The sequence below is a fragment of the Oncorhynchus kisutch genome, unplaced genomic scaffold (genome assembly GCF_002021735.2).
Source record: "Oncorhynchus kisutch isolate 150728-3 unplaced genomic scaffold, Okis_V2 scaffold2202, whole genome shotgun sequence".
In the NCBI taxonomy this organism is placed as follows: domain Eukaryota; kingdom Metazoa; phylum Chordata; class Actinopteri; order Salmoniformes; family Salmonidae; genus Oncorhynchus; species Oncorhynchus kisutch.
Window position 1 is genome coordinate 141369 of NW_022264147.1, and position 21132 is coordinate 162500.

The 21132-nt window shown below is 43.0% G+C and overlaps 1 protein-coding gene across 1 annotated transcript in view; it reads left to right on the top strand.

The window, feature by feature from the left end:
• The window catches only part of LOC116369460 (PHD finger protein 21B), a 46725-nt gene extending 26359 nt beyond the window's left edge, over window positions 1-20366 (top strand). The window contains exons 4-10 of the mRNA XM_031819485.1: window positions 716-792; window positions 2680-2734; window positions 4637-4659; window positions 11618-11776; window positions 12767-12833; window positions 13707-13810; window positions 18204-20366. Coding sequence (XP_031675345.1) covers window positions 716-792; window positions 2680-2734; window positions 4637-4659; window positions 11618-11776; window positions 12767-12833; window positions 13707-13810; window positions 18204-18494 — 776 coding nt within the window. The 3' untranslated portion in view covers window positions 18495-20366. The remainder of the gene's footprint in view (window positions 1-715; window positions 793-2679; window positions 2735-4636; window positions 4660-11617; window positions 11777-12766; window positions 12834-13706; window positions 13811-18203) is intronic.
• The last annotated feature ends 766 nt before the right edge of the window (window positions 20367-21132 follow it).

Consider the following 21132-nt stretch of genomic DNA (forward strand, 5'->3'; position numbering starts at 1 on the left):
TGTGTCTACCTGTCTGTCCCATCTAGCTGTACCGGCTGTGTCTACCTGTCTGTCCCATCTAGCTGTACTGGCTGTGTCTACTTGTCCCATCTAGCTGTACTGTCTGTGTCTACCTGTCCCATCTAGCTGTACTGTCTGTGTCTACCTGTCCCATCTAGCTGTACTGGCTGTGTCTACCTGTCTGTCCCATCTAGCTGTACTGGCTGTGTCTACCTGTCTGTCCCATCTAGCTGTACCGGCTGTCTCTACCTGTCTGTCCCATCTAGCTGTACCAGGTGTGTATACCTGTACCGGCTGTGTCTACCTGTCTGTCCCATCTAGCTGCACCGGCTGTGTCTACCTGTCTGTCCCATCTAGCTGTAACGGCTGTGTCTACCTGTCTGTCCCATCTAGCTGTACTGGCTGTGTCTACCTGTCTGTCCCATCTAGCTGTACCGGCTGTGTCTACCTGTCTGTCCCATCTAGCTGTACCGGCTGTGTCTACCTGTCTGTCCCATCTAGCTGTACCGGCTGTGTCTACCTGTCTGTCTGACCCATCTAGCTGTACCGGCTGTGTCTACCTGTCTGTCCCATCTAGCTGTACCGGCTGTGTCTACCTGTCTGTCCCATCTAGCTGTACTGGCTGTGTCTACCTGTCTGTCTGACCCATCTAGCTGTACCGGCTGTGTGTATCTAAACCTCTGTAACATAAGCCTGTGTTCCTCTACCATGGCAGAGATCCAGACCAAGAGACAGGAGAGGAAGAGGCGGAGCACAGCCAACCCAGCCTACAGCGGCCTGGTCCAACCAGAGGTACCCTTTTTGTCTGGTTCAAAGAGCTGCAATAGTTGACAAAATGTGATCTGAAAGTCGGTCAGAGCTGTTCAGGAGAGATATGTGTGTTTGAAATGTGTAAGAGATGTTAGACATACAGTATGTAACATTTATGTTAATTAGGACGTTGAGTAGTACTAGTTTAAATAAGGGTCGATTGTCCGCGCCAGTGCTGAAATCTTAATTAGCAGAATAAAAAAAAAAATCACCCACAGGAATCTGTCAGTTTAAGCTAGATATAGCTGTGGTAGAGGTGAGACTCTCACGGACACGTAGATGTCAGGTGTTTTTCTCTAAGACGCCCACAGGCCTCACTAGACTCGTCTGAAGGTCTCTGATGGGTTCAGTTTAGACAGGCCTTAGTCTCTGGTGGGTTCAGTTTAGACAGGCCTTAGTCTCTGGTGGGTTCAGTTTAGACAGGCCTTAGTCTCTGATGGGTTCAGTTTAGACAGGCCTTAGTCTCTGATGGGTTCAGTTTAGACAGGCCTTAGTCTCTGGTGGGTTCAGTTTAGACAGGCCTTAGTCTCTGATGGGTTCAGTTAAGACAGGCCTTAGTCTCTGATGGGTTCAGTTTAGACAGGCCTTAGTCTCTGATGGGTTCAGTTTAGACAGGCCTTAGTCTCTGATGGGTTCAGTTTAGACAGGCCTTAGTCTCTGATGGGTTCAGTTTAGACAGGCCTTAGTCTCTGATGGGTTCAGTTTAGACAGGCCTTAGTCTCTGATGGGTTCAGTGTAGACAGGCCTTAGTCTCTGGTGGGTTCAGTTTAGACAGGCCTTAGTCTCTGGTGGGTTCAGTTTAGACAGGCCTTAGTCTCTGATGGGTTCAGTTTAGACAGGCCTTAGTCTCTGATGGGTTCAGTTTAGACAGGCCTTAGTCTCTGATGGGTTCAGTTGACAGGCCTTAGTCTCTGATGGGTTCAGTTTAGACAGGCCTTAGTCTCTGATGGGTTCAGTTTAGACAGGCCTTAGTCTCTGGTGGGTTCAGTTTAGACAGGCCTTAGTCTCTGATGGGTTCAGTTTAGACAGGCCTTAGTCTCTGATGGGTTCAGTTTAGACAGGCCTTAGTCTCTGATGGGTTCAGTTTAGACAGGCCTTAGTCTCTGATGGGTTCAGTTGACAGGCCTTAGTCTCTGATGGGTTCAGTTGACAGGCCTTAGTCTCTGATGGGTTCAGTTTAGACAGGCCTTAGTCTCTGATGGGTTCAGTTGACAGGCCTTAGTCTCTGATGGGTTCAGTTTAGACAGGCCTTAGTCTCTGATGGGTTCAGTTGACAGGCCTTAGTCTCTGATGGGTTCAGTGTAGACAGGCCTTAGTCTCTGATGGGTTCAGTTGACAGGCCTTAGTCTCTGGTGGGTTCAGTTTAGACAGGCCTTAGTCTCTGATGGGTTCAGTTTAGACAGGCCTTAGTCTCTGATGGGTTCAGTTTAGACAGGCCTTAGTCTCTGATGGGTTCAGTGTAGACAGGCCTTAGTCTCTGGTGGGTTCAGTTTAGACAGGCCTTAGTCTCTGATGGGTTCAGTTTAGACAGGCCTTAGTCTCTGATGGGTTCAGTTTAGACAGGCCTTAGTCTCTGATGGGTTCAGTTTAGACAGGCCTTAGTCTCTGATGGGTTCAGTGATGTTTAGCTGCACTTTGTTTCGTGTCTGTTGGAGCTGGTGCCTTGTGCTTTCCACAGAACATCATACATGATGTTCAGTTACCCTGCCCCAAAACGTGTGCTGCAATCTTTCTACTAAAGTACTTTCTGTGTGACTTGGGAGAATTCAGTGAATGCTGTTGAGGGTCGATAAGCAGAGCTATAATTCCTGTTGTGTCTGAGGTGAAGGAAGTAAACATTTTCTCTGTTTCTCACTTTCTACCTTCCAGCGGAAACGCCTTGCATCAAATTACCTGAACGACCCACTCTTCCTGTCAGTGAGAGGTAAAACACATGTATACCAGCCCATCAAATTACCTGAACGACCCACTCTTCCTGTCAGTGAGAGGTAAAACACATGTATACCAGCCCATCAAATTACCTGAACGACCCACTCTTCCTGTCAGTGAGAGGTAAAACACATGTATACCAGCCCATCAAATTACCTGAACGACCCACTCTTCCTGTCAGTGAGAGGTAAAACACATGTATACCAGCCCATCAAATTACCTGAACGACCCACTCTTCCTGTCAGTGAGAGGTAAAACACATGTATACCAGCCCATCAAATTACCTGAACGACCCACTCTTCCTGTCAGTGAGAGGTAAAACACATGTATACCAGCCCATCAAATTACCTGAACGACCCACTCTTCCTGTCAGTGAGAGGTAAAACACATGTATACCAGCCCATCAAATTACCTGAACGACCCACTCTTCCTGTCAGTGAGAGGTAAAACACATGTATACCAGCCCATCAACACACCTAGACAGGATGGGTAAAACACATGTATACCAGCCCATCAACACAACTAGACAGGACTGGTAAAACACATTTATACTGACCCATCAACACAGCTAGACAGGATGGGTAAAACACATGTATACTGACCCATCAACACAGCTAGACAGGATGGGTAAAACACATTTATACCAGCCCATCAACACACCTAGACAGGACTGGTAAAACACATGTATACCAGCCCATCAACACACCTAGACAGGATGGGTAAAACACATGTATACCAGCCCATCAACACACCTAGACAGGATGGGTAAAACACATGTATACCAGCCCATCAACACACCTAGACAGGATGGGTAAAACACATGTATACTGACCCATCAACACAGCTAGACAGGATGGGTAAAACACATGTATACTGACCCATCAACACAGCTAGACAGGATGGGTAAAACACATGTATACCAGCCCATCAACACACCTAGACAGGATGGGTAAAACACATGTATACCAGCCCATCAACACACCTAGACAGGATGGGTAAAACACATGTATACTGACCCATCAACACAGCTAGACAGGATGGGTAAAACACATGTATACTGACCCATCAACACAGCTAGACAGGATGGGTAAAACACATGTATACTGACCCATCAACACACCTAGACAGGATGGGTAAAACACATGTATACCAGCCCATCAACACACCTAGACAGGATGGGTAAAACACATGTATACCAGCCCATCAACACACCTAGACAGGATGGGTAAAACACATGTATACCAGCCCATCAATAAATTGCAAAAAAGTCTATAAACATTATAGCTGGACTTTGTGGTTGATCAGAAAAAGGTCCGGGCCACAGAGCTTGACTGTAATTACACTGTACCCTACTAGACTAGAGCATGGACTGTAATCACACTGTATCCTACTAGACTAGAGCATGGACTGTAATCACACTGTATCCTACTAGACTAGAGCATGGACTGTAATCACACTGTATCCTACTAGACTAGAGCATGGACTGTAATCACACTGTATCCTACTAGACAAGAGCATGGACTGTAATCACACTGTATCCTACTAGACAAGAGCATGGACTGTAATCACACTGTATCCTACTAGACTAGAGCATGGACTGTAATCACACTGTATCCTACTAGACTAGAGCATGGACTGTAATCACACTGTATCCTACTAGACTAGAGCATGGACTGTAATCACACTGTATCCTACTAGACTAGAGCATGTCTGTGTTGATATGAGCTGCATTCCCCAGAACAGAGATGTTGCAGGTCTGTTGCTTAATGTTTCCCGGTCTAAAACCCTGTTCCTGCACCCCTTCCCCTCTCCGGCCCAAACTGCTGCTCAACCCCCATTGTCTTCACCTGTTGTCAGCTACTAACCTGTTATCTGCTTCCTGTGTTACGCACGCTAGCCACTGGGGACTACAGATGGAAGGTACGTACCGTAGCATGACGTGATTACAGCTATGATGTGTCTGACATAGTAGTTATAGTGTTGTATACTGTAGATAGTGGCGTTGTATACTGTAGATAGTGGTGTTGTATCCTGTAGATAGTGGTGTTGTATCCTGTAGATAGTGGTCTTGTAGTGTGGTATACTGTAGATAGTGGTGTTGTATACTATAGATAGTGGTGTTGTAGTGTGGTATACTGTAGATAGTGGTGTTGTAGTGTGGTATACTGTAGATAGTGGTGTTGTATACTGTAGATAGTGGTGTTGTAGTGTGGTATACTGTAGATAGTGGTGTTGTATACTGTAGATAGTGGTGTTGTAGTGTGGTATACTGTAGATAGTGGTGTTGTAGTGTGGTATACTGTAGATAGTGGTGTTGTAGTGTTGTATACTGTAGATAGTGGTGTTGTAGTGTGGTATACTGTAGATAGTGGTGTTGTAGTGTGGTATACTGTAGATAGTGGTGTTGTATACTGTAGATAGTGGTGTTGTAGTGTTTCATACTGTAGATAGTGGTGTTGTAGTGTTGTATACTGTAGATAGTGGTGTTGTAGTGTGGTATACTGTAGATAGTGGTGTTGTAGTGTGGTATACTGTAGATAGTGGTGTTGTATACTATAGATAGTGGTGTTGTAGTGTGGTATACTGTAGATAGTGGTGTGGTATACTGTAGATAGTGGTGTTGTAGTGTGGTATACTGTAGATAGTGGTGTTGTATACTGTAGATAGTGGTGTTGTCGTGTTGTATACTATAGATAGTGGTGTTGTATACTGTAGATAGTGGTGTTGTAGTGTTGTATACTGTAGATAGTGGTGTTGTATACTGTAGATAGTGGTGTTGTAGTGTGGTATACTGTAGATAGTGGTGTTGTATACTGTAGATAGTGGTGTTGTAGTGTGGTATACTGTAGATAGTGGTGTTGTATACTGTAGATAGTGGTGTTGTATACTGTAGATAGTGGTGTTGTAGTGTTGTATACTGTAGATAGTGGTGTTGTAGTGTGGTATACTGTAGATAGTGGTGTTGTATACTGTAGATAGTAGTGTGGTATACTGTAGATAGTGGTGTTGTATACTGTAGATAGTAGTGTGGTATACTGTAGATAGTGGTGTTGTAGTGTTGTATACTGTAGATAGTGGTGTTGTAGTGTTGTATACTGTAGATAGTGGTGTTGTCGTGTGGTATACTGTAGATAGTGGTGTTGTATACTGTAGATAGTGGTGTTGTAGTGTTGTATACTGTAGATAGTGGTGTTGTAGTGTTGTATCCTGTAGATAGTGGTGTTGTAGTGTTGTATACTGTAGATAGTGGTGTTGTAGTGTGGTATACTGTAGATAGTGGTGTTGTATACTGTAGATAGTGGTGTTGTAGTGTGGTATACTGTAGATAGTGGTGTTGTAGTGTGGTATACTGTAGATAGTGGTGTTGTAGTGTGGTATACTGTAGATAGTGGTGTTGTAGTGTGGTATACTGTAGATAGTGGTGTTGTATACTGTAGATAGTAGTGTGGTATACTGTAGATAGTGGTGTTGTAGTGTGGTATACTGTAGATAGTGGTGTTGTAGTGTGGTATACTGTAGATAGTGGTGTTGTATACTGTAGATAGTGGTGTTGTAGTGTGGTATACTGTAGATAGTGGTGTTGTAGTGTGGTATACTGTAGATAGTGGTGTTGTATACTGTAGATAGTGGTGTTGTAGTGTTGTATACTGTAGATAGTGGTGTTGTATACTGTAGATAGTGGTGTTGTAGTGTGGTATACTGTAGATAGTGGTGTTGTAGTGTTGTATACTGTAGATAGTGGTGTTGTAGTGTGGTATACTATAGATAGTGGTGTTGTATACTGTAGATAGTGGTGTTGTAGTGTGGTATCCTGTAGATAGTGGTGTTGTATACTGTAGATAGTGGTGTTGTAGTGTGGTATACTGTAGATAGTGGTGTTGTATACTGTAGATAGTGGTGTTGTAGTGTGGTATACTGTAGATAGTGGTGTTGTATACTGTAGATAGTGGTGTTGTAGTGTGGTATACTGTAGATAGTGGTGTTGTAGTGTTGTATCCTGTAGATAGTGGTGTTGTATACTGTAGATAGTAGTGTTGTATACTGTAGATAGTGGTGTTGTAGTGTGGTATACTGTAGATAGTGGTGTTGTATACTGTAGATAGTGGTGTTGTAGTGTGGTATACTGTAGATAGTGGTGTTGTAGTGTTGTATCCTGTAGATAGTGGTGTTGTATACTGTAGATAGTGGTGTTGTAGTGTGGTATCCTGTAGATAGTGGTGTTGTATACTGTAGATAGTGGTGTTGTAGTGTGGTATACTGTAGATAGTGGTGTTGTATACTGTAGATAGTGGTGTTGTAGTGTGGTATACTGTAGATAGTGGTGTTGTATACTGTAGATAGTAGTGTGGTATACTGTAGATAGTGGTGTTGTATACTGTAGATAGTAGTGTGGTATACTGTAGATAGTGGTGTTGTAGTGTTGTATACTGTAGATAGTGGTGTTGTAGTGTTGTATACTGTAGATAGTGGTGTTGTCGTGTGGTATACTGTAGATAGTGGTGTTGTATACTGTAGATAGTGGTGTTGTAGTGTTGTATACTGTAGATAGTGGTGTTGTAGTGTTGTATCCTGTAGATAGTGGTGTTGTAGTGTTGTATACTGTAGATAGTGGTGTTGTAGTGTGGTATACTGTAGATAGTGGTGTTGTATACTGTAGATAGTGGTGTTGTAGTGTGGTATACTGTAGATAGTGGTGTTGTAGTGTGGTATACTGTAGATAGTGGTGTTGTAGTGTGGTATACTGTAGATAGTGGTGTTGTAGTGTGGTATACTGTAGATAGTGGTGTTGTATACTGTAGATAGTAGTGTGGTATACTGTAGATAGTGGTGTTGTAGTGTGGTATACTGTAGATAGTGGTGTTGTAGTGTGGTATACTGTAGATAGTGGTGTTGTATACTGTAGATAGTGGTGTTGTAGTGTGGTATACTGTAGATAGTGGTGTTGTAGTGTGGTATACTGTAGATAGTGGTGTTGTATACTGTAGATAGTGGTGTTGTAGTGTTGTATACTGTAGATAGTGGTGTTGTATACTGTAGATAGTGGTGTTGTAGTGTGGTATACTGTAGATAGTGGTGTTGTAGTGTTGTATACTGTAGATAGTGGTGTTGTAGTGTGGTATACTATAGATAGTGGTGTTGTATACTGTAGATAGTGGTGTTGTAGTGTGGTATCCTGTAGATAGTGGTGTTGTATACTGTAGATAGTGGTGTTGTAGTGTGGTATACTGTAGATAGTGGTGTTGTATACTGTAGATAGTGGTGTTGTAGTGTGGTATACTGTAGATAGTGGTGTTGTATACTGTAGATAGTGGTGTTGTAGTGTGGTATACTGTAGATAGTGGTGTTGTAGTGTTGTATCCTGTAGATAGTGGTGTTGTATACTGTAGATAGTAGTGTTGTATACTGTAGATAGTGGTGTTGTAGTGTGGTATACTGTAGATAGTGGTGTTGTATACTGTAGATAGTGGTGTTGTAGTGTGGTATACTGTAGATAGTGGTGTTGTAGTGTTGTATCCTGTAGATAGTGGTGTTGTATACTGTAGATAGTGGTGTTGTAGTGTGGTATCCTGTAGATAGTGGTGTTGTATACTGTAGATAGTGGTGTTGTAGTGTGGTATACTGTAGATAGTGGTGTTGTATACTGTAGATAGTGGTGTTGTAGTGTGGTATACTGTAGATAGTGGTGTTGTATACTGTAGATAGTGGTGTTGTAGTGTGGTATACTGTAGATAGTGGTGTTGTATACTGTAGATAGTGGTGTTGTAGTGTGGTATACTGTAGATAGTGGTGTTGTATACTGTAGATAGTGGTGTTGTAGTGTGGTATACTGTAGATAGTGGTGTTGTAGTGTGGTATACTGTAGATAGTGGTGTTGTATACTGTAGATAGTGGTGTTGTAGTGTTGTATACTGTAGATAGTGGTGTTGTATACTGTAGATAGTAGTGTGGTATACTGTAGATAGTAGTGTTGTAGTGTGGTATACTGTAGATAGTAGTGTTGTATCCTGTAGATAGTGGTGTTGTAGTGTTGTATACTGTAGATAGTGGTGTTGTAGTGTGGTATACTGTAGATAGTGGTGTTGTATACTGTAGATAGTGGTGTTGTAGTGTGGTATACTGTAGATAGTGGTGTTGTAGTGTGGTATACTGTAGATAGTGGTGTTGTATACTGTAGATAGTGGTGTTGTAGTGTTGTATACTGTAGATAGTGGTGTTGTATACTGTAGATAGTGGTGTTGTAGTGTGGTATACTGTAGATAGTGGTGTTGTAGTGTTGTATACTGTAGATAGTGGTGTTGTAGTGTGGTATACTATAGATAGTGGTGTTGTATACTGTAGATAGTGGTGTTGTAGTGTGGTATACTGTAGATAGTAGTGTTGTATACTGTAGATAGTGGTGTTGTAGTGTGGTATACTGTAGATAGTGGTGTTGTAGTGTGGTATACTGTAGATAGTGGTGTTGTAGTGTTGTGTCCTGTAGATAGTGGTGTTGTATACTGTAGATAGTGGTGTTGTAGTGTGGTATACTGTAGATAGTGGTGTTGTATACTGTAGATAGTGGTGTTGTAGTGTGGTATACTGTAGATAGTGGTGTTGTATACTGTAGATAGTGGTGTTGTAGTGTGGTATACTGTAGATAGTGGTGTTGTATACTGTAGATAGTGGTGTTGTAGTGTGGTATACTGTAGATAGTGGTGTTGTATACTGTAGATAGTGGTGTTGTAGTGTGGTATACTGTAGATAGTGGTGTTGTAGTGTTGTATCCTGTAGATAGTGGTGTTGTAGTGTTGTATACTGTAGATAGTGGTGTTGTAGTGTTGTATCCTGTAGATAGTGGTGTTGTAGTGTTGTATACTGTAGATAGTGGTGTTGTATACTGTAGATAGTGGTGTTGTAGTGTGGTATACTGTAGATAGTGGTGTTGTAGTGTGGTATACTGTAGATAGTGGTGTTGTATACTGTAGATAGTGGTGTTGTAGTGTGGTATACTGTAGATAGTGGTGTTGTATACTGTAGATAGTGGTGTTGTAGTGTGGTATACTGTAGATAGTGGTGTTGTATACTGTAGATAGTGGTGTTGTAGTGTGGTATACTGTAGATAGTGGTGTTTGTAGTGTTGTATACTGTAGATAGTGGTGTTGTATACTATAGATAGTGGTGTTGTAGTGTGGTATACTGTAGATAGTGGTGTTGTAGTGTGGTATACTGTAGATAGTGGTGTTGTATACTGTAGATAGTGGTGTTGTAGTGTTGTATACTGTAGATAGTGGTGTTGTATACTGTAGATAGTGGTGTTGTAGTGTTGTATACTGTAGATAGTGGTGTTGTAGTGTTGTATACTATAGATAGTGGTGTTGTATACTGTAGATAGTGGTGTTGTAGTGTTGTATACTGTAGATAGTGGTGTTGTAGTGTTGTATACTGTAGATAGTGGTGTTGTAGTGTGGTATACTGTAGATAGTGGTGTTGTAGTGTGGTATACTGTAGATAGTGGTGTTGTAGTGTGGTATACTGTAGATAGTGGTGTTGTAGTGTTGTATACTGTAGATAGTGGTGTTGTAGTGTGGTATACTGTAGATAGTGGTGTTGTAGTGTTGTATACTGTAGATAGTGGTGTTGTAGTGTGGTATACTGTAGATAGTGGTGTTGTATACTATAGATAGTGGTGTTGTAGTGTGGTATACTGTAGATAGTAGTGTGGTATACTGTAGATAGTGGTGTTGTATACTGTAGATAGTGGTGTTGTATACTGTAGATAGTGGTGTTGTATACTGTAGATAGTGGTGTTGTATACTGTAGATAGTGGTGTTGTAGTGTTGTATACTGTAGATAGTGGTGTTGTAGTGTGGTATACTGTAGATAGTGGTGTTGTATACTGTAGATAGTGGTGTTGTATACTGTAGATAGTGGTGTTGTATACTGTAGATAGTGGTGTTGTAGTGTGGTATACTGTAGATAGTAGTGTGGTATACTGTAGATAGTGGTGTTGTAGTGTTGTATACTGTAGATAGTGGTGTTGTATACTGTAGATAGTGGTGTTGTAGTGTGGTATACTGTAGATAGTGGTGTTGTAGTGTTGTATACTATAGATAGTGGTGTTGTAGTGTGGTATACTGTAGATAGTGGTGTTGTATACTGTAGATAGTGGTGTTGTAGTGTTGTATACTGTAGATAGTGGTGTTGTAGTGTTGTATCCTGTAGATAGTGGTGTTGTAGTGTGGTATACTGTAGATAGTGGTGTTGTAGTGTTGTATACTGTAGATAGTGGTGTTGCAGTGTTTCATACTGTAGATAGTGGTGTTGTAGTGTTGTATCCTGTAGATAGTGGTGTTGTAGTGTTGTATACTGTAGATAGTGGTGTTGTATACTGTAGATAGTGGTGTTGTAGTGTGGTATACTGTAGATAGTGGTGTTGTATACTGTAGATAGTGGTGTTGTAGTGTGGTATACTGTAGATAGTGGTGTTGTAGTGTGGTATACTGTAGATAGTGGTGTTGTATACTGTAGATAGTGGTGTTGTATACTGTAGATAGTGGTGTTGTATACTGTAGATAGTGGTGTTGTATACTGTAGATAGTGGTGTTGTATACTGTAGATAGTGGTGTTGTAGTTATTCCAACAGTCATTTGACAGATAATCTGAGAGATGGGGGACGATGTGACGAACTGTTAGGGGGCGATGTAATCAGAGAGATATTCAGTGTTTCACTGGATCAATCAATCAATCATTCAGTACTTTACAGTGGATCTACAGTCAAAAGCCCCCCCCACCCAAAAAAAGTGGGTGTTGTTTAGACGTGTCATTACTGTGATATTTGAGAAGAGAAGCACTGACAGCCGTACGTCCTGAACCATCTGACTGTATGTCTGTCCGACAGGAAGAGCTGGAGCACGACGACCACTGCTCTGTGTGTAAGGGGGACGGAGAGCTGCAGCTATGCCACAACTGCCCCAGAGCCTACCACCCGGACTGCCTGCACCCACCTCTCAAAACACCGCCCCGGGGGGTCTGGGTTTGCACCAAGTGTCAGAAGAAGGTGGGAAGATAGAGATCTGGTTGGGGTAGAATGGATACTTTGTAATGCTATGGCGACATCTTAAGACTACAACACTACTGAATGACATCTGACTATAACAACACTACTGAATGACATCTGACTATAACAACACTACTGAATGACATCTGACTATAACAACACTACTGAATGACATCTGACTATAACAACACTACTGAATGACATCTGACTATAACAACACTACTGAATGACATCTACTGACTATAACAACACTACTGAATGATATCTGACTATAACAACACTACTGAATGACATCTACTGACTATAACAACACTACTGAATGACATCTGACTATAACAACACTACTGAATGACATCTGACTATAACAACACAACTGAATGACATCTACTGACTATAACAACACTACTGAATGACATCTACTGACTATAACAACACTACTGAATGACATCTACTGACTATAACAACACTACTGAATGACATCTGACTATAACAACACTACTGAATGACATCTGACTATAACAACACTACTGAATGACATCTGACTATAACAACACTACTGAATGACATCTGACTATAACAACACTACTGAATGACATCTGACTATAACAACACTACTGAATGACATCTGACTATAACAACACTACTGAATGACATCTGACTATAACAACACTACTGAATGACATCTGACTATAAAAGCACTACTGAATGACCATAACCTTGTGTCGTCCTCCATTTTATAACCTTGTGTCGTCCTCCATTTTATAACCTTGTGTCGTCCTCCATTTTATAACCTTGTATCGCCCTCCATTTTACAACCTTGTATCGTCCTCCATTTTACAACCTTGTTTCGTCCTCCATTTTATAACCTTGTGTCGTCCTCCATTTTATAACCTTGTTTCGTCCTCCATTTTATAACCTTGTGTCGTCCTCCATTTTATAACCTTGTGTCGTCCTCCATTTTATAACCTTGTATTTTCCTTCCTCCTGAAGGTTCTGAACAAAGAGAACATGTCGTGGCCACAGAACTTTGCCCAGTCCTATGTGACACACAAGACGGGTGAGACACCTTTACTTGCAGTGTGTGTGTTATGCTGTGTTATAATACTAGGTGTGTGTGTGTGTGTGTGTTATGCTGTGTTATAATACTAGGTGTGTGTGTGTGTGTTATGCTGTGTTAGAATACTAGGTGTGTGTGTGTGTGTGTTATGCTGTGTTATAATACTAGGTGTGTGTGTGTGTTATGCTGTGTTATAATACTAGGTGTGTGTGTGTGTGTGTTATGCTGTGTTATAATACTAGGTGTGTGTGTGTGTGTGTTATGCTGTGTTATAATGCTAGGTGTGTGTGTGTGTGTGTTAAGCTGTGTTAATGCTAGGTGTGTGTGTGTTAAGCTGTGTTAATGCTAGGTGTGTGTGTGTGTTATGCTGTGTTAATGATAGGTGTATTGTGTGTGTTATGCTGTGTTAATGCTAGGTGTGTGTGTGTTAAGCTGTGTTAATGCTAGGTGTGTGTGTGTTAAGCTGTGTTAATGCTAGGTGTGTGTGTGTTATGCTGTGTTAATGCTAGGTGTGTGTGTGTTATGCTGTGTTAATGCTAGGTGTGTGTGTGTTATGCTGTGTTAATGCTAGGTGTGTGTGTGTTATGCTGTGTTAATGCTAGGTGTGTGTGTGTTATGCTGTGTTAATGCTAGGTGTGTGTGTGTTATGCTGTGTTAATGCTAGGTGTGTGTGTGTTATGCTGTGTTAATGCTAGGTGTGTGTGTGTTATGCTGTGTCAATGCTAGGTGTGTGTGTGTGTTAAGCTGTGTTAATGCTAGGTGTGTGTGTGTTATGCTGTGTTAATGCTAGGTGTGTGTGTGTTAAGCTGTGTTAATGCTAGGTGTATTATGTGTGTTAAGCTGTGTTAATGCTAGGTGTGTTTGTGTGTTTAGTGAGAGAGGGGGAGAAGAGGAGTCTGCTCAGGAGGAATGTAGAGCTGAAGAAGGAGTGTGCTCACCTGGAGGAACAGGACCAGCAACTCAGCACGTCCCTCACGGTATGACCTCTGACCCCTGACACACTCACAACACTGTACAGCAGGAACCAACAAGTCCCTCACGGTATGACCTCTGACCCCTGACACACTCACAACACAGAACAGCAGGACCAGAAGCTCAGCAAGTCCCTCACGGTATGACCTCTGACCCCTGACACACTCACAACACAGTACAGCAAGACCAGAAGCTCAGCAAGTCCCTCACGGTATGACCTCTGACCCCTGACCCACTCACAACACAGTACAGCAGGACCAGCAACTCAGCAAGTCCCTCATGACCTCTGACCTTATGACCTTGACCCAACACCAACAAACACGCAATATGTACCCTAGACTAGGTTAATCCCTCACTCATACCTAGAATGTGGTTTTACCACACTGCAAGTTTGATTGAATTACAGCAGAGATCCTGCATATAATGTTGAGATGGTCTCCACCCTATCAATGAGAGGCGTTGACCCGAAGGTGGGAAGGCAGGTGGTCTGCTTATCGGTCCACTTATCGCTGTATTCCCGCATGGACAGATTTTGACGGGAGTGGATCCTCTCGCTTCGCTTCGTTCCTCTCTGATTATTGTGTTGGGACGGGAACATAGTGATTTCAGTTGAGATCAGGAGCTCAACAGCAGACTGCTAACTAACTAGCCAGATGGAGCTCAACAGTGAAGCAGACTGCTACTAACTAGCCAGAAAGAGCTCAACAGTGAAGCAGACTGCTACTAACTAGCCAGAAAGAGCTCAACAGTGAAGCAGACTGCTAACTAACTAGCCAGATGGAGCTCAACAGTGAAGCAGACTGCTAACTAACTAGTCAGATGGAGCTCAACAGTGAAGCAGACTACTAACTAACTAGCCAGATGGAGCTCAACAGTGAAGCACATTGCTACTAACTAGTCAGAAGGAGCTCAACAGTGAAGCAGACTGCTACTAACTAGTCAGATGGAGATCAACAGTGAAGCAGACTGCTAACTAACTAGTCAGATGGAGCTCAACAGTGAAGCAGACTACTAACTAACTAGCCAGATGGAGCTCAACAGTGAAGCATACTACTAACTAACTAGCCAGATGGAGCTCAACAGTGAAGCATACTACTAACTAACTAGCCAGATGGAGCTCAACAGTGAAGCAGACTGCTAACTAACTAGCCAGATGGAGCTCAACAGTGAAGCAGACTGCTACTAACTAGCCAGAAGGAGCTCAACAGTGAAGCAGACTGCTACTAACTAGCCAGAAGGAGCTCAACAGTGAAGAAGACTGCTACTAACTAGCCAGATGGCGCTCAACAGTGAAGGACTGCTAACTAACTAGCCAGATGGAGCTCAACAGTGAAGCATACTGCTACTAACTAGCCAGATGGAGCTCAACAGTGAAGCAGACTGCTACTAACTAGCCAGATGGAGCCCAACAGTGAAGCATATTGCTAACTAACTAGTCAGATGGAGCTCAACAGTGAAGCATATTGCTAACTAACTAGTCAGATGGAGCTCAACAGTGAAGCATACTACTAACTAACTAGCCAGATGGAGCTCAACAGTGAAGCAGACTGCTACTAACTAGTCAGATGGAGTTCAACAGTGAAGCAGACTGCTACTAACTAGTCAGATGGAGCTCAAAGTGAAGCAGACTGCTCCTAACTAGCCAGATGGAGATCAACAGTGAAGCAGACTAATAACTAACTAGCCATATGGAGATCAACAGTGAAGCAGACTGCTACTAACTAGCCAGATGGAGCTCAACAGTGAAGCAGACTGCTAAGTAACTAGCCAGACGGAGCTCAACAGTGAAGCATATTGCTAACTACCTAGTCAGATGGAGCTCAACAGTGAAGCATACTACTAACTAACTAGCCAGATGGAGCTCAACAGTGAAGCAGACTGCTACTAACTAGTCAGATGGAGCTCAACAGTGAAGCAGACTGCTAACTAACTAGCCAGAAGGAGCGCAACAGTGAAGCATACTACTAACTAACTAGCCAGATGGAGCTCAACAGTGAAGCAGACTACTAACTAACTAGCCAGAAGGAGCTCAACAGTGAAGCAGACTGCTACTAACTAGCCAGATGGAGCTCAACAGTGAAGCAGACTGCTACTAACTAGTCAGATGGAGCTCAACAGTGAAGCAGACTGCTAAATAACTAGCCAGATGGAGCTCAACAGTGAAGCAGACTGCTAACTAACTAGCCAGATGGAGCTCAACAGTGAAGCAGACTGCTACTAACTAGCCAGATGGAGCTCAACAGTGAAGCAGACTGCTACTAACTAGCTAGATGGAGCTCAACAGTGAAGCATATTGCTACTAACTAGCCAGATGGAGCTCAACAGTTAGGCAGACTGCTAACTAACTAGCCAGATGGAGTTCAACAGTGAAGCAGACTGCTAACTAACTAGCCAGAAGGAGCTCAACAGTGAAGAAGACTGCTACTAACTAGCCAGAAGGAGCTCAACAGTGAAGCAGACTGCTAACTAACTAGCCAGAAGGAGCTCAACAGTGAAGCAGACTGCTACTAACTAGTCAGATGGAGCTCAACAGTGAAGCAGACTGCTACTAACTTGCCAGAAGGAGCTCAACAGTGAAGCAGACTGCTACTAACTAGTCAGATGGAGCTCAACAGTGAAGCAGACTGCTACTAACTAGCCAGATGGAACTCAACAGTGAAGCAGACTGCTAACTAACTAGCCAGAAGGAGCTCAACAGTGAAGCAGACTGCTAACTAACTAGCCAGAAGGAGCTCAACAGTGAAGCAGACTGCTAACTATCTAGCCAGATGGAGCTCAACAGTGAAGAAGACTGCTACTAACTAGCCAGATGGAACTCAACAGTGAAGCAGACTGCTAACTAACTAGCCAGATGGAGCTCAACAGTGAAGCAGACTGCTAACTAACTAGACAGATGGAGCTCAACAGTGAAGCAGACTGCTAACTAACTAGTCAGATGGAGCTCAACAGTGAAGCAGACTGCTAACTAACTAGCCAGATGGAGCTCAACAGTGAAGCAGACTGCTAACTAACTAGCCAGATGGAGCTCAACAGTGAAGCAGACTGCTAACTAACTAGCCAGATGGAGATCAACAGTGAAGCAGACTGCTAACTAACTAGCCAGATGGAGCTCAACAGTGAAGCAGACTGCTAACTAACTAGCCAGATGGAGCTCAACAGTGAAGCAGACTGCTAACTAACTAGCCAGATGGAGCTCAACAGCAGACTGCTAACTAACTAGCCAGAAGGAGCTCAACAGTGAAGCAGACTGCTAACTAACTAGCCAGATGGAGCTCAACAGCAGACTGCTAACTAACTAGCCAGATGGAGCTCAACAGCAGACTGCTAACTAACTAGTCAGATGGAGCTCAACAGCAGACTGCTAACTAACTAGTCAGATGGAGCTCAACAGCAGACTGCTAACTAACTAGCCAGATGGAGCTCAACAGTGAAGCAGACTGCTAACTAACTAGCCAGATGGAGCTCAACAGTTAGGCAGACTGCTAACTAACTAGCCAGATGGAGCTCAACAGCAGACTGCTAACTAACTAGCCAGATGGAGCTCAACAGCAGACTGCTAACTAACTAGCCAGATGGAGCTCAACAGTGAAGCAGACTGCTAACTAACTAGCCAGAAGGAGTTCAACAGTGAAGCAGACTGCTACTAACTAGCCAGATGGAGCTCAACAGCAGACTGCTAACTAACTAGCCAGATGGAGTTCAACAGTGAAGCAGACTGCTACTAACTAGCCAGATGGAGCTCAACAGCAGACTGCTAACTAACTAGCCAGATGGAGCTCAACAGCAGACTGCTAACTAACTAGCCAGATGGAGCTCAACAGGAGACTGCTAACTAACTAGCCAGATGGAGTTCAACAGTGAAGCAGACTGCTCCTAACTAGCCAGAAGGAGCTCAACAGTGAAGCAGACTGCTAACTAACTAGTCAGATGGAGCTCAACAGCAGACTGCTAACTAACTAGCCAGATGGAGCTCAACAGCAGACTGCTAACTAACTAGCCAGATGGAGCTCAACAGCAGACTGCTAACTAACTAGCCAGATGGAGCTCAACAGCAGACTGCTAACTAACTAGCCAGATGGAGCTCAACAGCAGACTGCTAACTAACTATCCAGATGGAGCTCAACAGTGAAGCACACTGCTAACTAACTATCCAGATGGAGCTCAACAGTGAAGCAGACTGCTAACTAACTAGCCAAATGGAGCTCAACAGCAGACTGCTAACTAACTAGCCAAAGGGAGCTCAACAGCAGACTGCTAACTAACTAGCCAGATGGAGCTCAACAGCAGACTGCTAACTAACTAGCCAGATGGAGCTCAACAGCAGACTGCTAACTAACTAGCCAGATGTCTTCGTCAGTACTTACACATGTTTATGTTCCTGTGTCTCTGTCCCAGCAGAAGGTGATGGGCGTGCGGGAGCGTCTGATTGGTCAACAGAGGGACACCCAGTCCTCCCTGGAGCGTCTCAAGGCTCTGATTCGTCTGATCCAAAGAGACCAGATGATCCAGGTTACCATGACAGCCACCGCCACCACCACCGGAGTGTCCCTGCTCTCCCTGCCCTGGATCAAACCCTCCGGCGCCGCCACACACACAGTGCCCCCTGCTGGACCGTCTATGCTACTGCAGCAGAAGACTCTGGTCATGCCACAGTCTCAGACACAGAGCCAGGCTCAGGGCAATGTCTGAGCTCTAGTAGTACCAACCCAGCCCACCAGGGGGCCACAGTTCACAGTCCAAGGCTGCGCCACAAATGGCACTCTATTCCCTATATAGTGTAGAACTTTTAATAAACGGACCCATAGGGGAAGTTTCAAATACATGTCCATTTGACATCAGAGCCCTGGTCTAAAGTAGTGCACTACATAGGGAATAGGGCCCTGGTCTAAAGTAGTGCACTATATAGGGAATAGGGCTCTGGTCTAAAGTAGTGCACTACATAGGGAATAGGGCCCTGGTCTAAAGTAGTGCACTATATAGGGAATAGGGCTCTGGTCTAAAGTAGTGCACTATATAGGGAATAGGGCTCTGGTCTATAGTAGTGTACTATATAGGGAATAGGGCTCTGGTCTAAAGTAGTGCACTATATAGGGAATATGGCCCTGATCTAAAGTAGTGTACTATATAGGGAATAGGGTTCTGGTCTAAAGTAGTGCACTATATAGGGAATATGGCCCTGGTCTAAAGTAGTGTACTATATAGGGAATAGGGCTCTGGTCTAAAGTAGTGCACTATATAGGGAATAGGGCCCTGGTCTAAAGTAGTGCACTACATAGGGAATAGGGCTCTGGTCTATAGTAGTGCACTATATAGGGAATAGGGCTCTGGTCTATAGTAGTGCACTATATAGGGACCTTAGGGCCCTGGTCTAAAGTAGTGCACTACATAGGGAATAGGGCTCTGGTCTATAGTAGTGCACTATATAGGGAATAGGTCTCTGGTCTAAAGTAGTGTACTATATAGGGAATAGGGCTCTGGTCTAAAGTAGTGCACTATATAGGGAATAGGGCTCTGGTCTATAGTAGTGCACTATATAGGGAATAGGGCTCTGGTCTAAAGTAGTGCACTATATTGGGAATAGGGCTCTGGTCTATAGTAGTGTACTATATAGGGAATAGGGTGCCATTTGGGACTCAGGCGAAGTATCCATGCCACGTGGCCACCTGTCACAGAGACATTGAAGACAGCGGGGTTTTTTTTTAAGAAGAAGAGGAAGAAGAAGTCAGAGACTCCATTGAATATTAGTGAACCGTACGGTTGAAGAGCTGGAGGGGGATGAACGAGACACACACAAAAAACACATCTTCCTTTTCACCACATTTCATGATAAGTATTTTTTAAACCCAACACCTACAGTGCTTACGAGATTTATTTTATTTATAGTTTTTTGTTGGTATTTATTATTGTAATTATTAATGTTTCTTGGCCTTAATGTATTTACTCGGACTGTAAAGAAGCTAGATCACAGTGCTGCAAATTAAATAGGTATTTTCTGTGTGGCTGAAAAATATTTTAGATTTTTTGGTTATTTTCTAAACTGGTATAATATTTGTTCTGCATATAGAGAGAGAGAGAGAGACAACACTAGCGTAGTTAGTTACCAATGATCAAAGAATATGAAGAAGTGGGAACAAAGGACTGCTATAAATCAGAGTAGGTCTCTGTGAACTACATTTTGCCATAATTATCAGGTGGGATAATCTACAGTAGACCCCAGGTGGGAAAAGGCCCAGGGAGAGAAGTTTTCATTGTGTATGTACGGGAAAATGTACGGGAAAATGTACGGGAAAAAAACAACATACAAGCCTTCAAAAACAAAAAAACAAGAGAATCACTTTTTTCTCTCTCAGTATTAGTATAGTTTAAAGAGACAAAAAGAGGTATGTATAGACGACTACAGAATGTAGTCATTCTAGGGGAGAGTTGAGTATTTTCATGCTGTTGATGACTTAGTTTGAGTATTTGAGGAGTATTGATGGAAGGGATCTATCGTTGTATATAGGTTGTATAATTATCCCCAGGTTACTGTTACCGGATTCACAACAACAACAACCAACAACAACAACAACAACCCCAACAACAACAACCCCAACAACAACAACAACAACAACCCCAACAACAACAACCCCAACAACAACAACAACTCAGAATCCATTTTGAACCATCCTGTAGTTGTGTGATCCAAACCATTTGAATCCTTTTCTTTTCACCACTATAGAAAATATGCCAAAAACCCCATTACATTTAGTACTGGGAAGTCCTGTGTACGTATCAAATATGTCTGGCATGCTTTTTTATCCCTGCCTGGTTTTGTATATTTAAAAAATATATTTTGTCGTTTTCACACTATTTGTTTTTTTAAACTCTAAATGATGTTCGTTATGATGACTTGACATTTGAAGAGCCTGCTGATTTCAACTGTTTCTATTGTTCTGTTTCTAGTCTGTTAGATTAGGTACAAATTAACTGTTTTCTAGTCTGCTAGAAGGTACAAAATGAACACTGCCTCGAGAACAACTAGAATCCAACCAGGGTTTCTTTATTCTATAGTTTAATAAACAATCAAACACCAGTGAATGGGGGGGAAGAGGACTGTCATATCACTGCAACAGCTCAGTGTTGATCTCTAGTTAGACTTCCTGCTGTCACAGGGGGGGGGGGAAGAGGACTGTCATATCACTCTGCAACAGCTCAGTGTTGATCTCTAGTTAGACTTCCTGCTGTCACAGGGGGGGGGGGGAGGACTGTCATATCACTCTGCAACAGCTCAGTGTTGATCTCTAGTTAGACTTCCTGCTGTCACAGGGGGGGGGGGGAGGACTGTCAT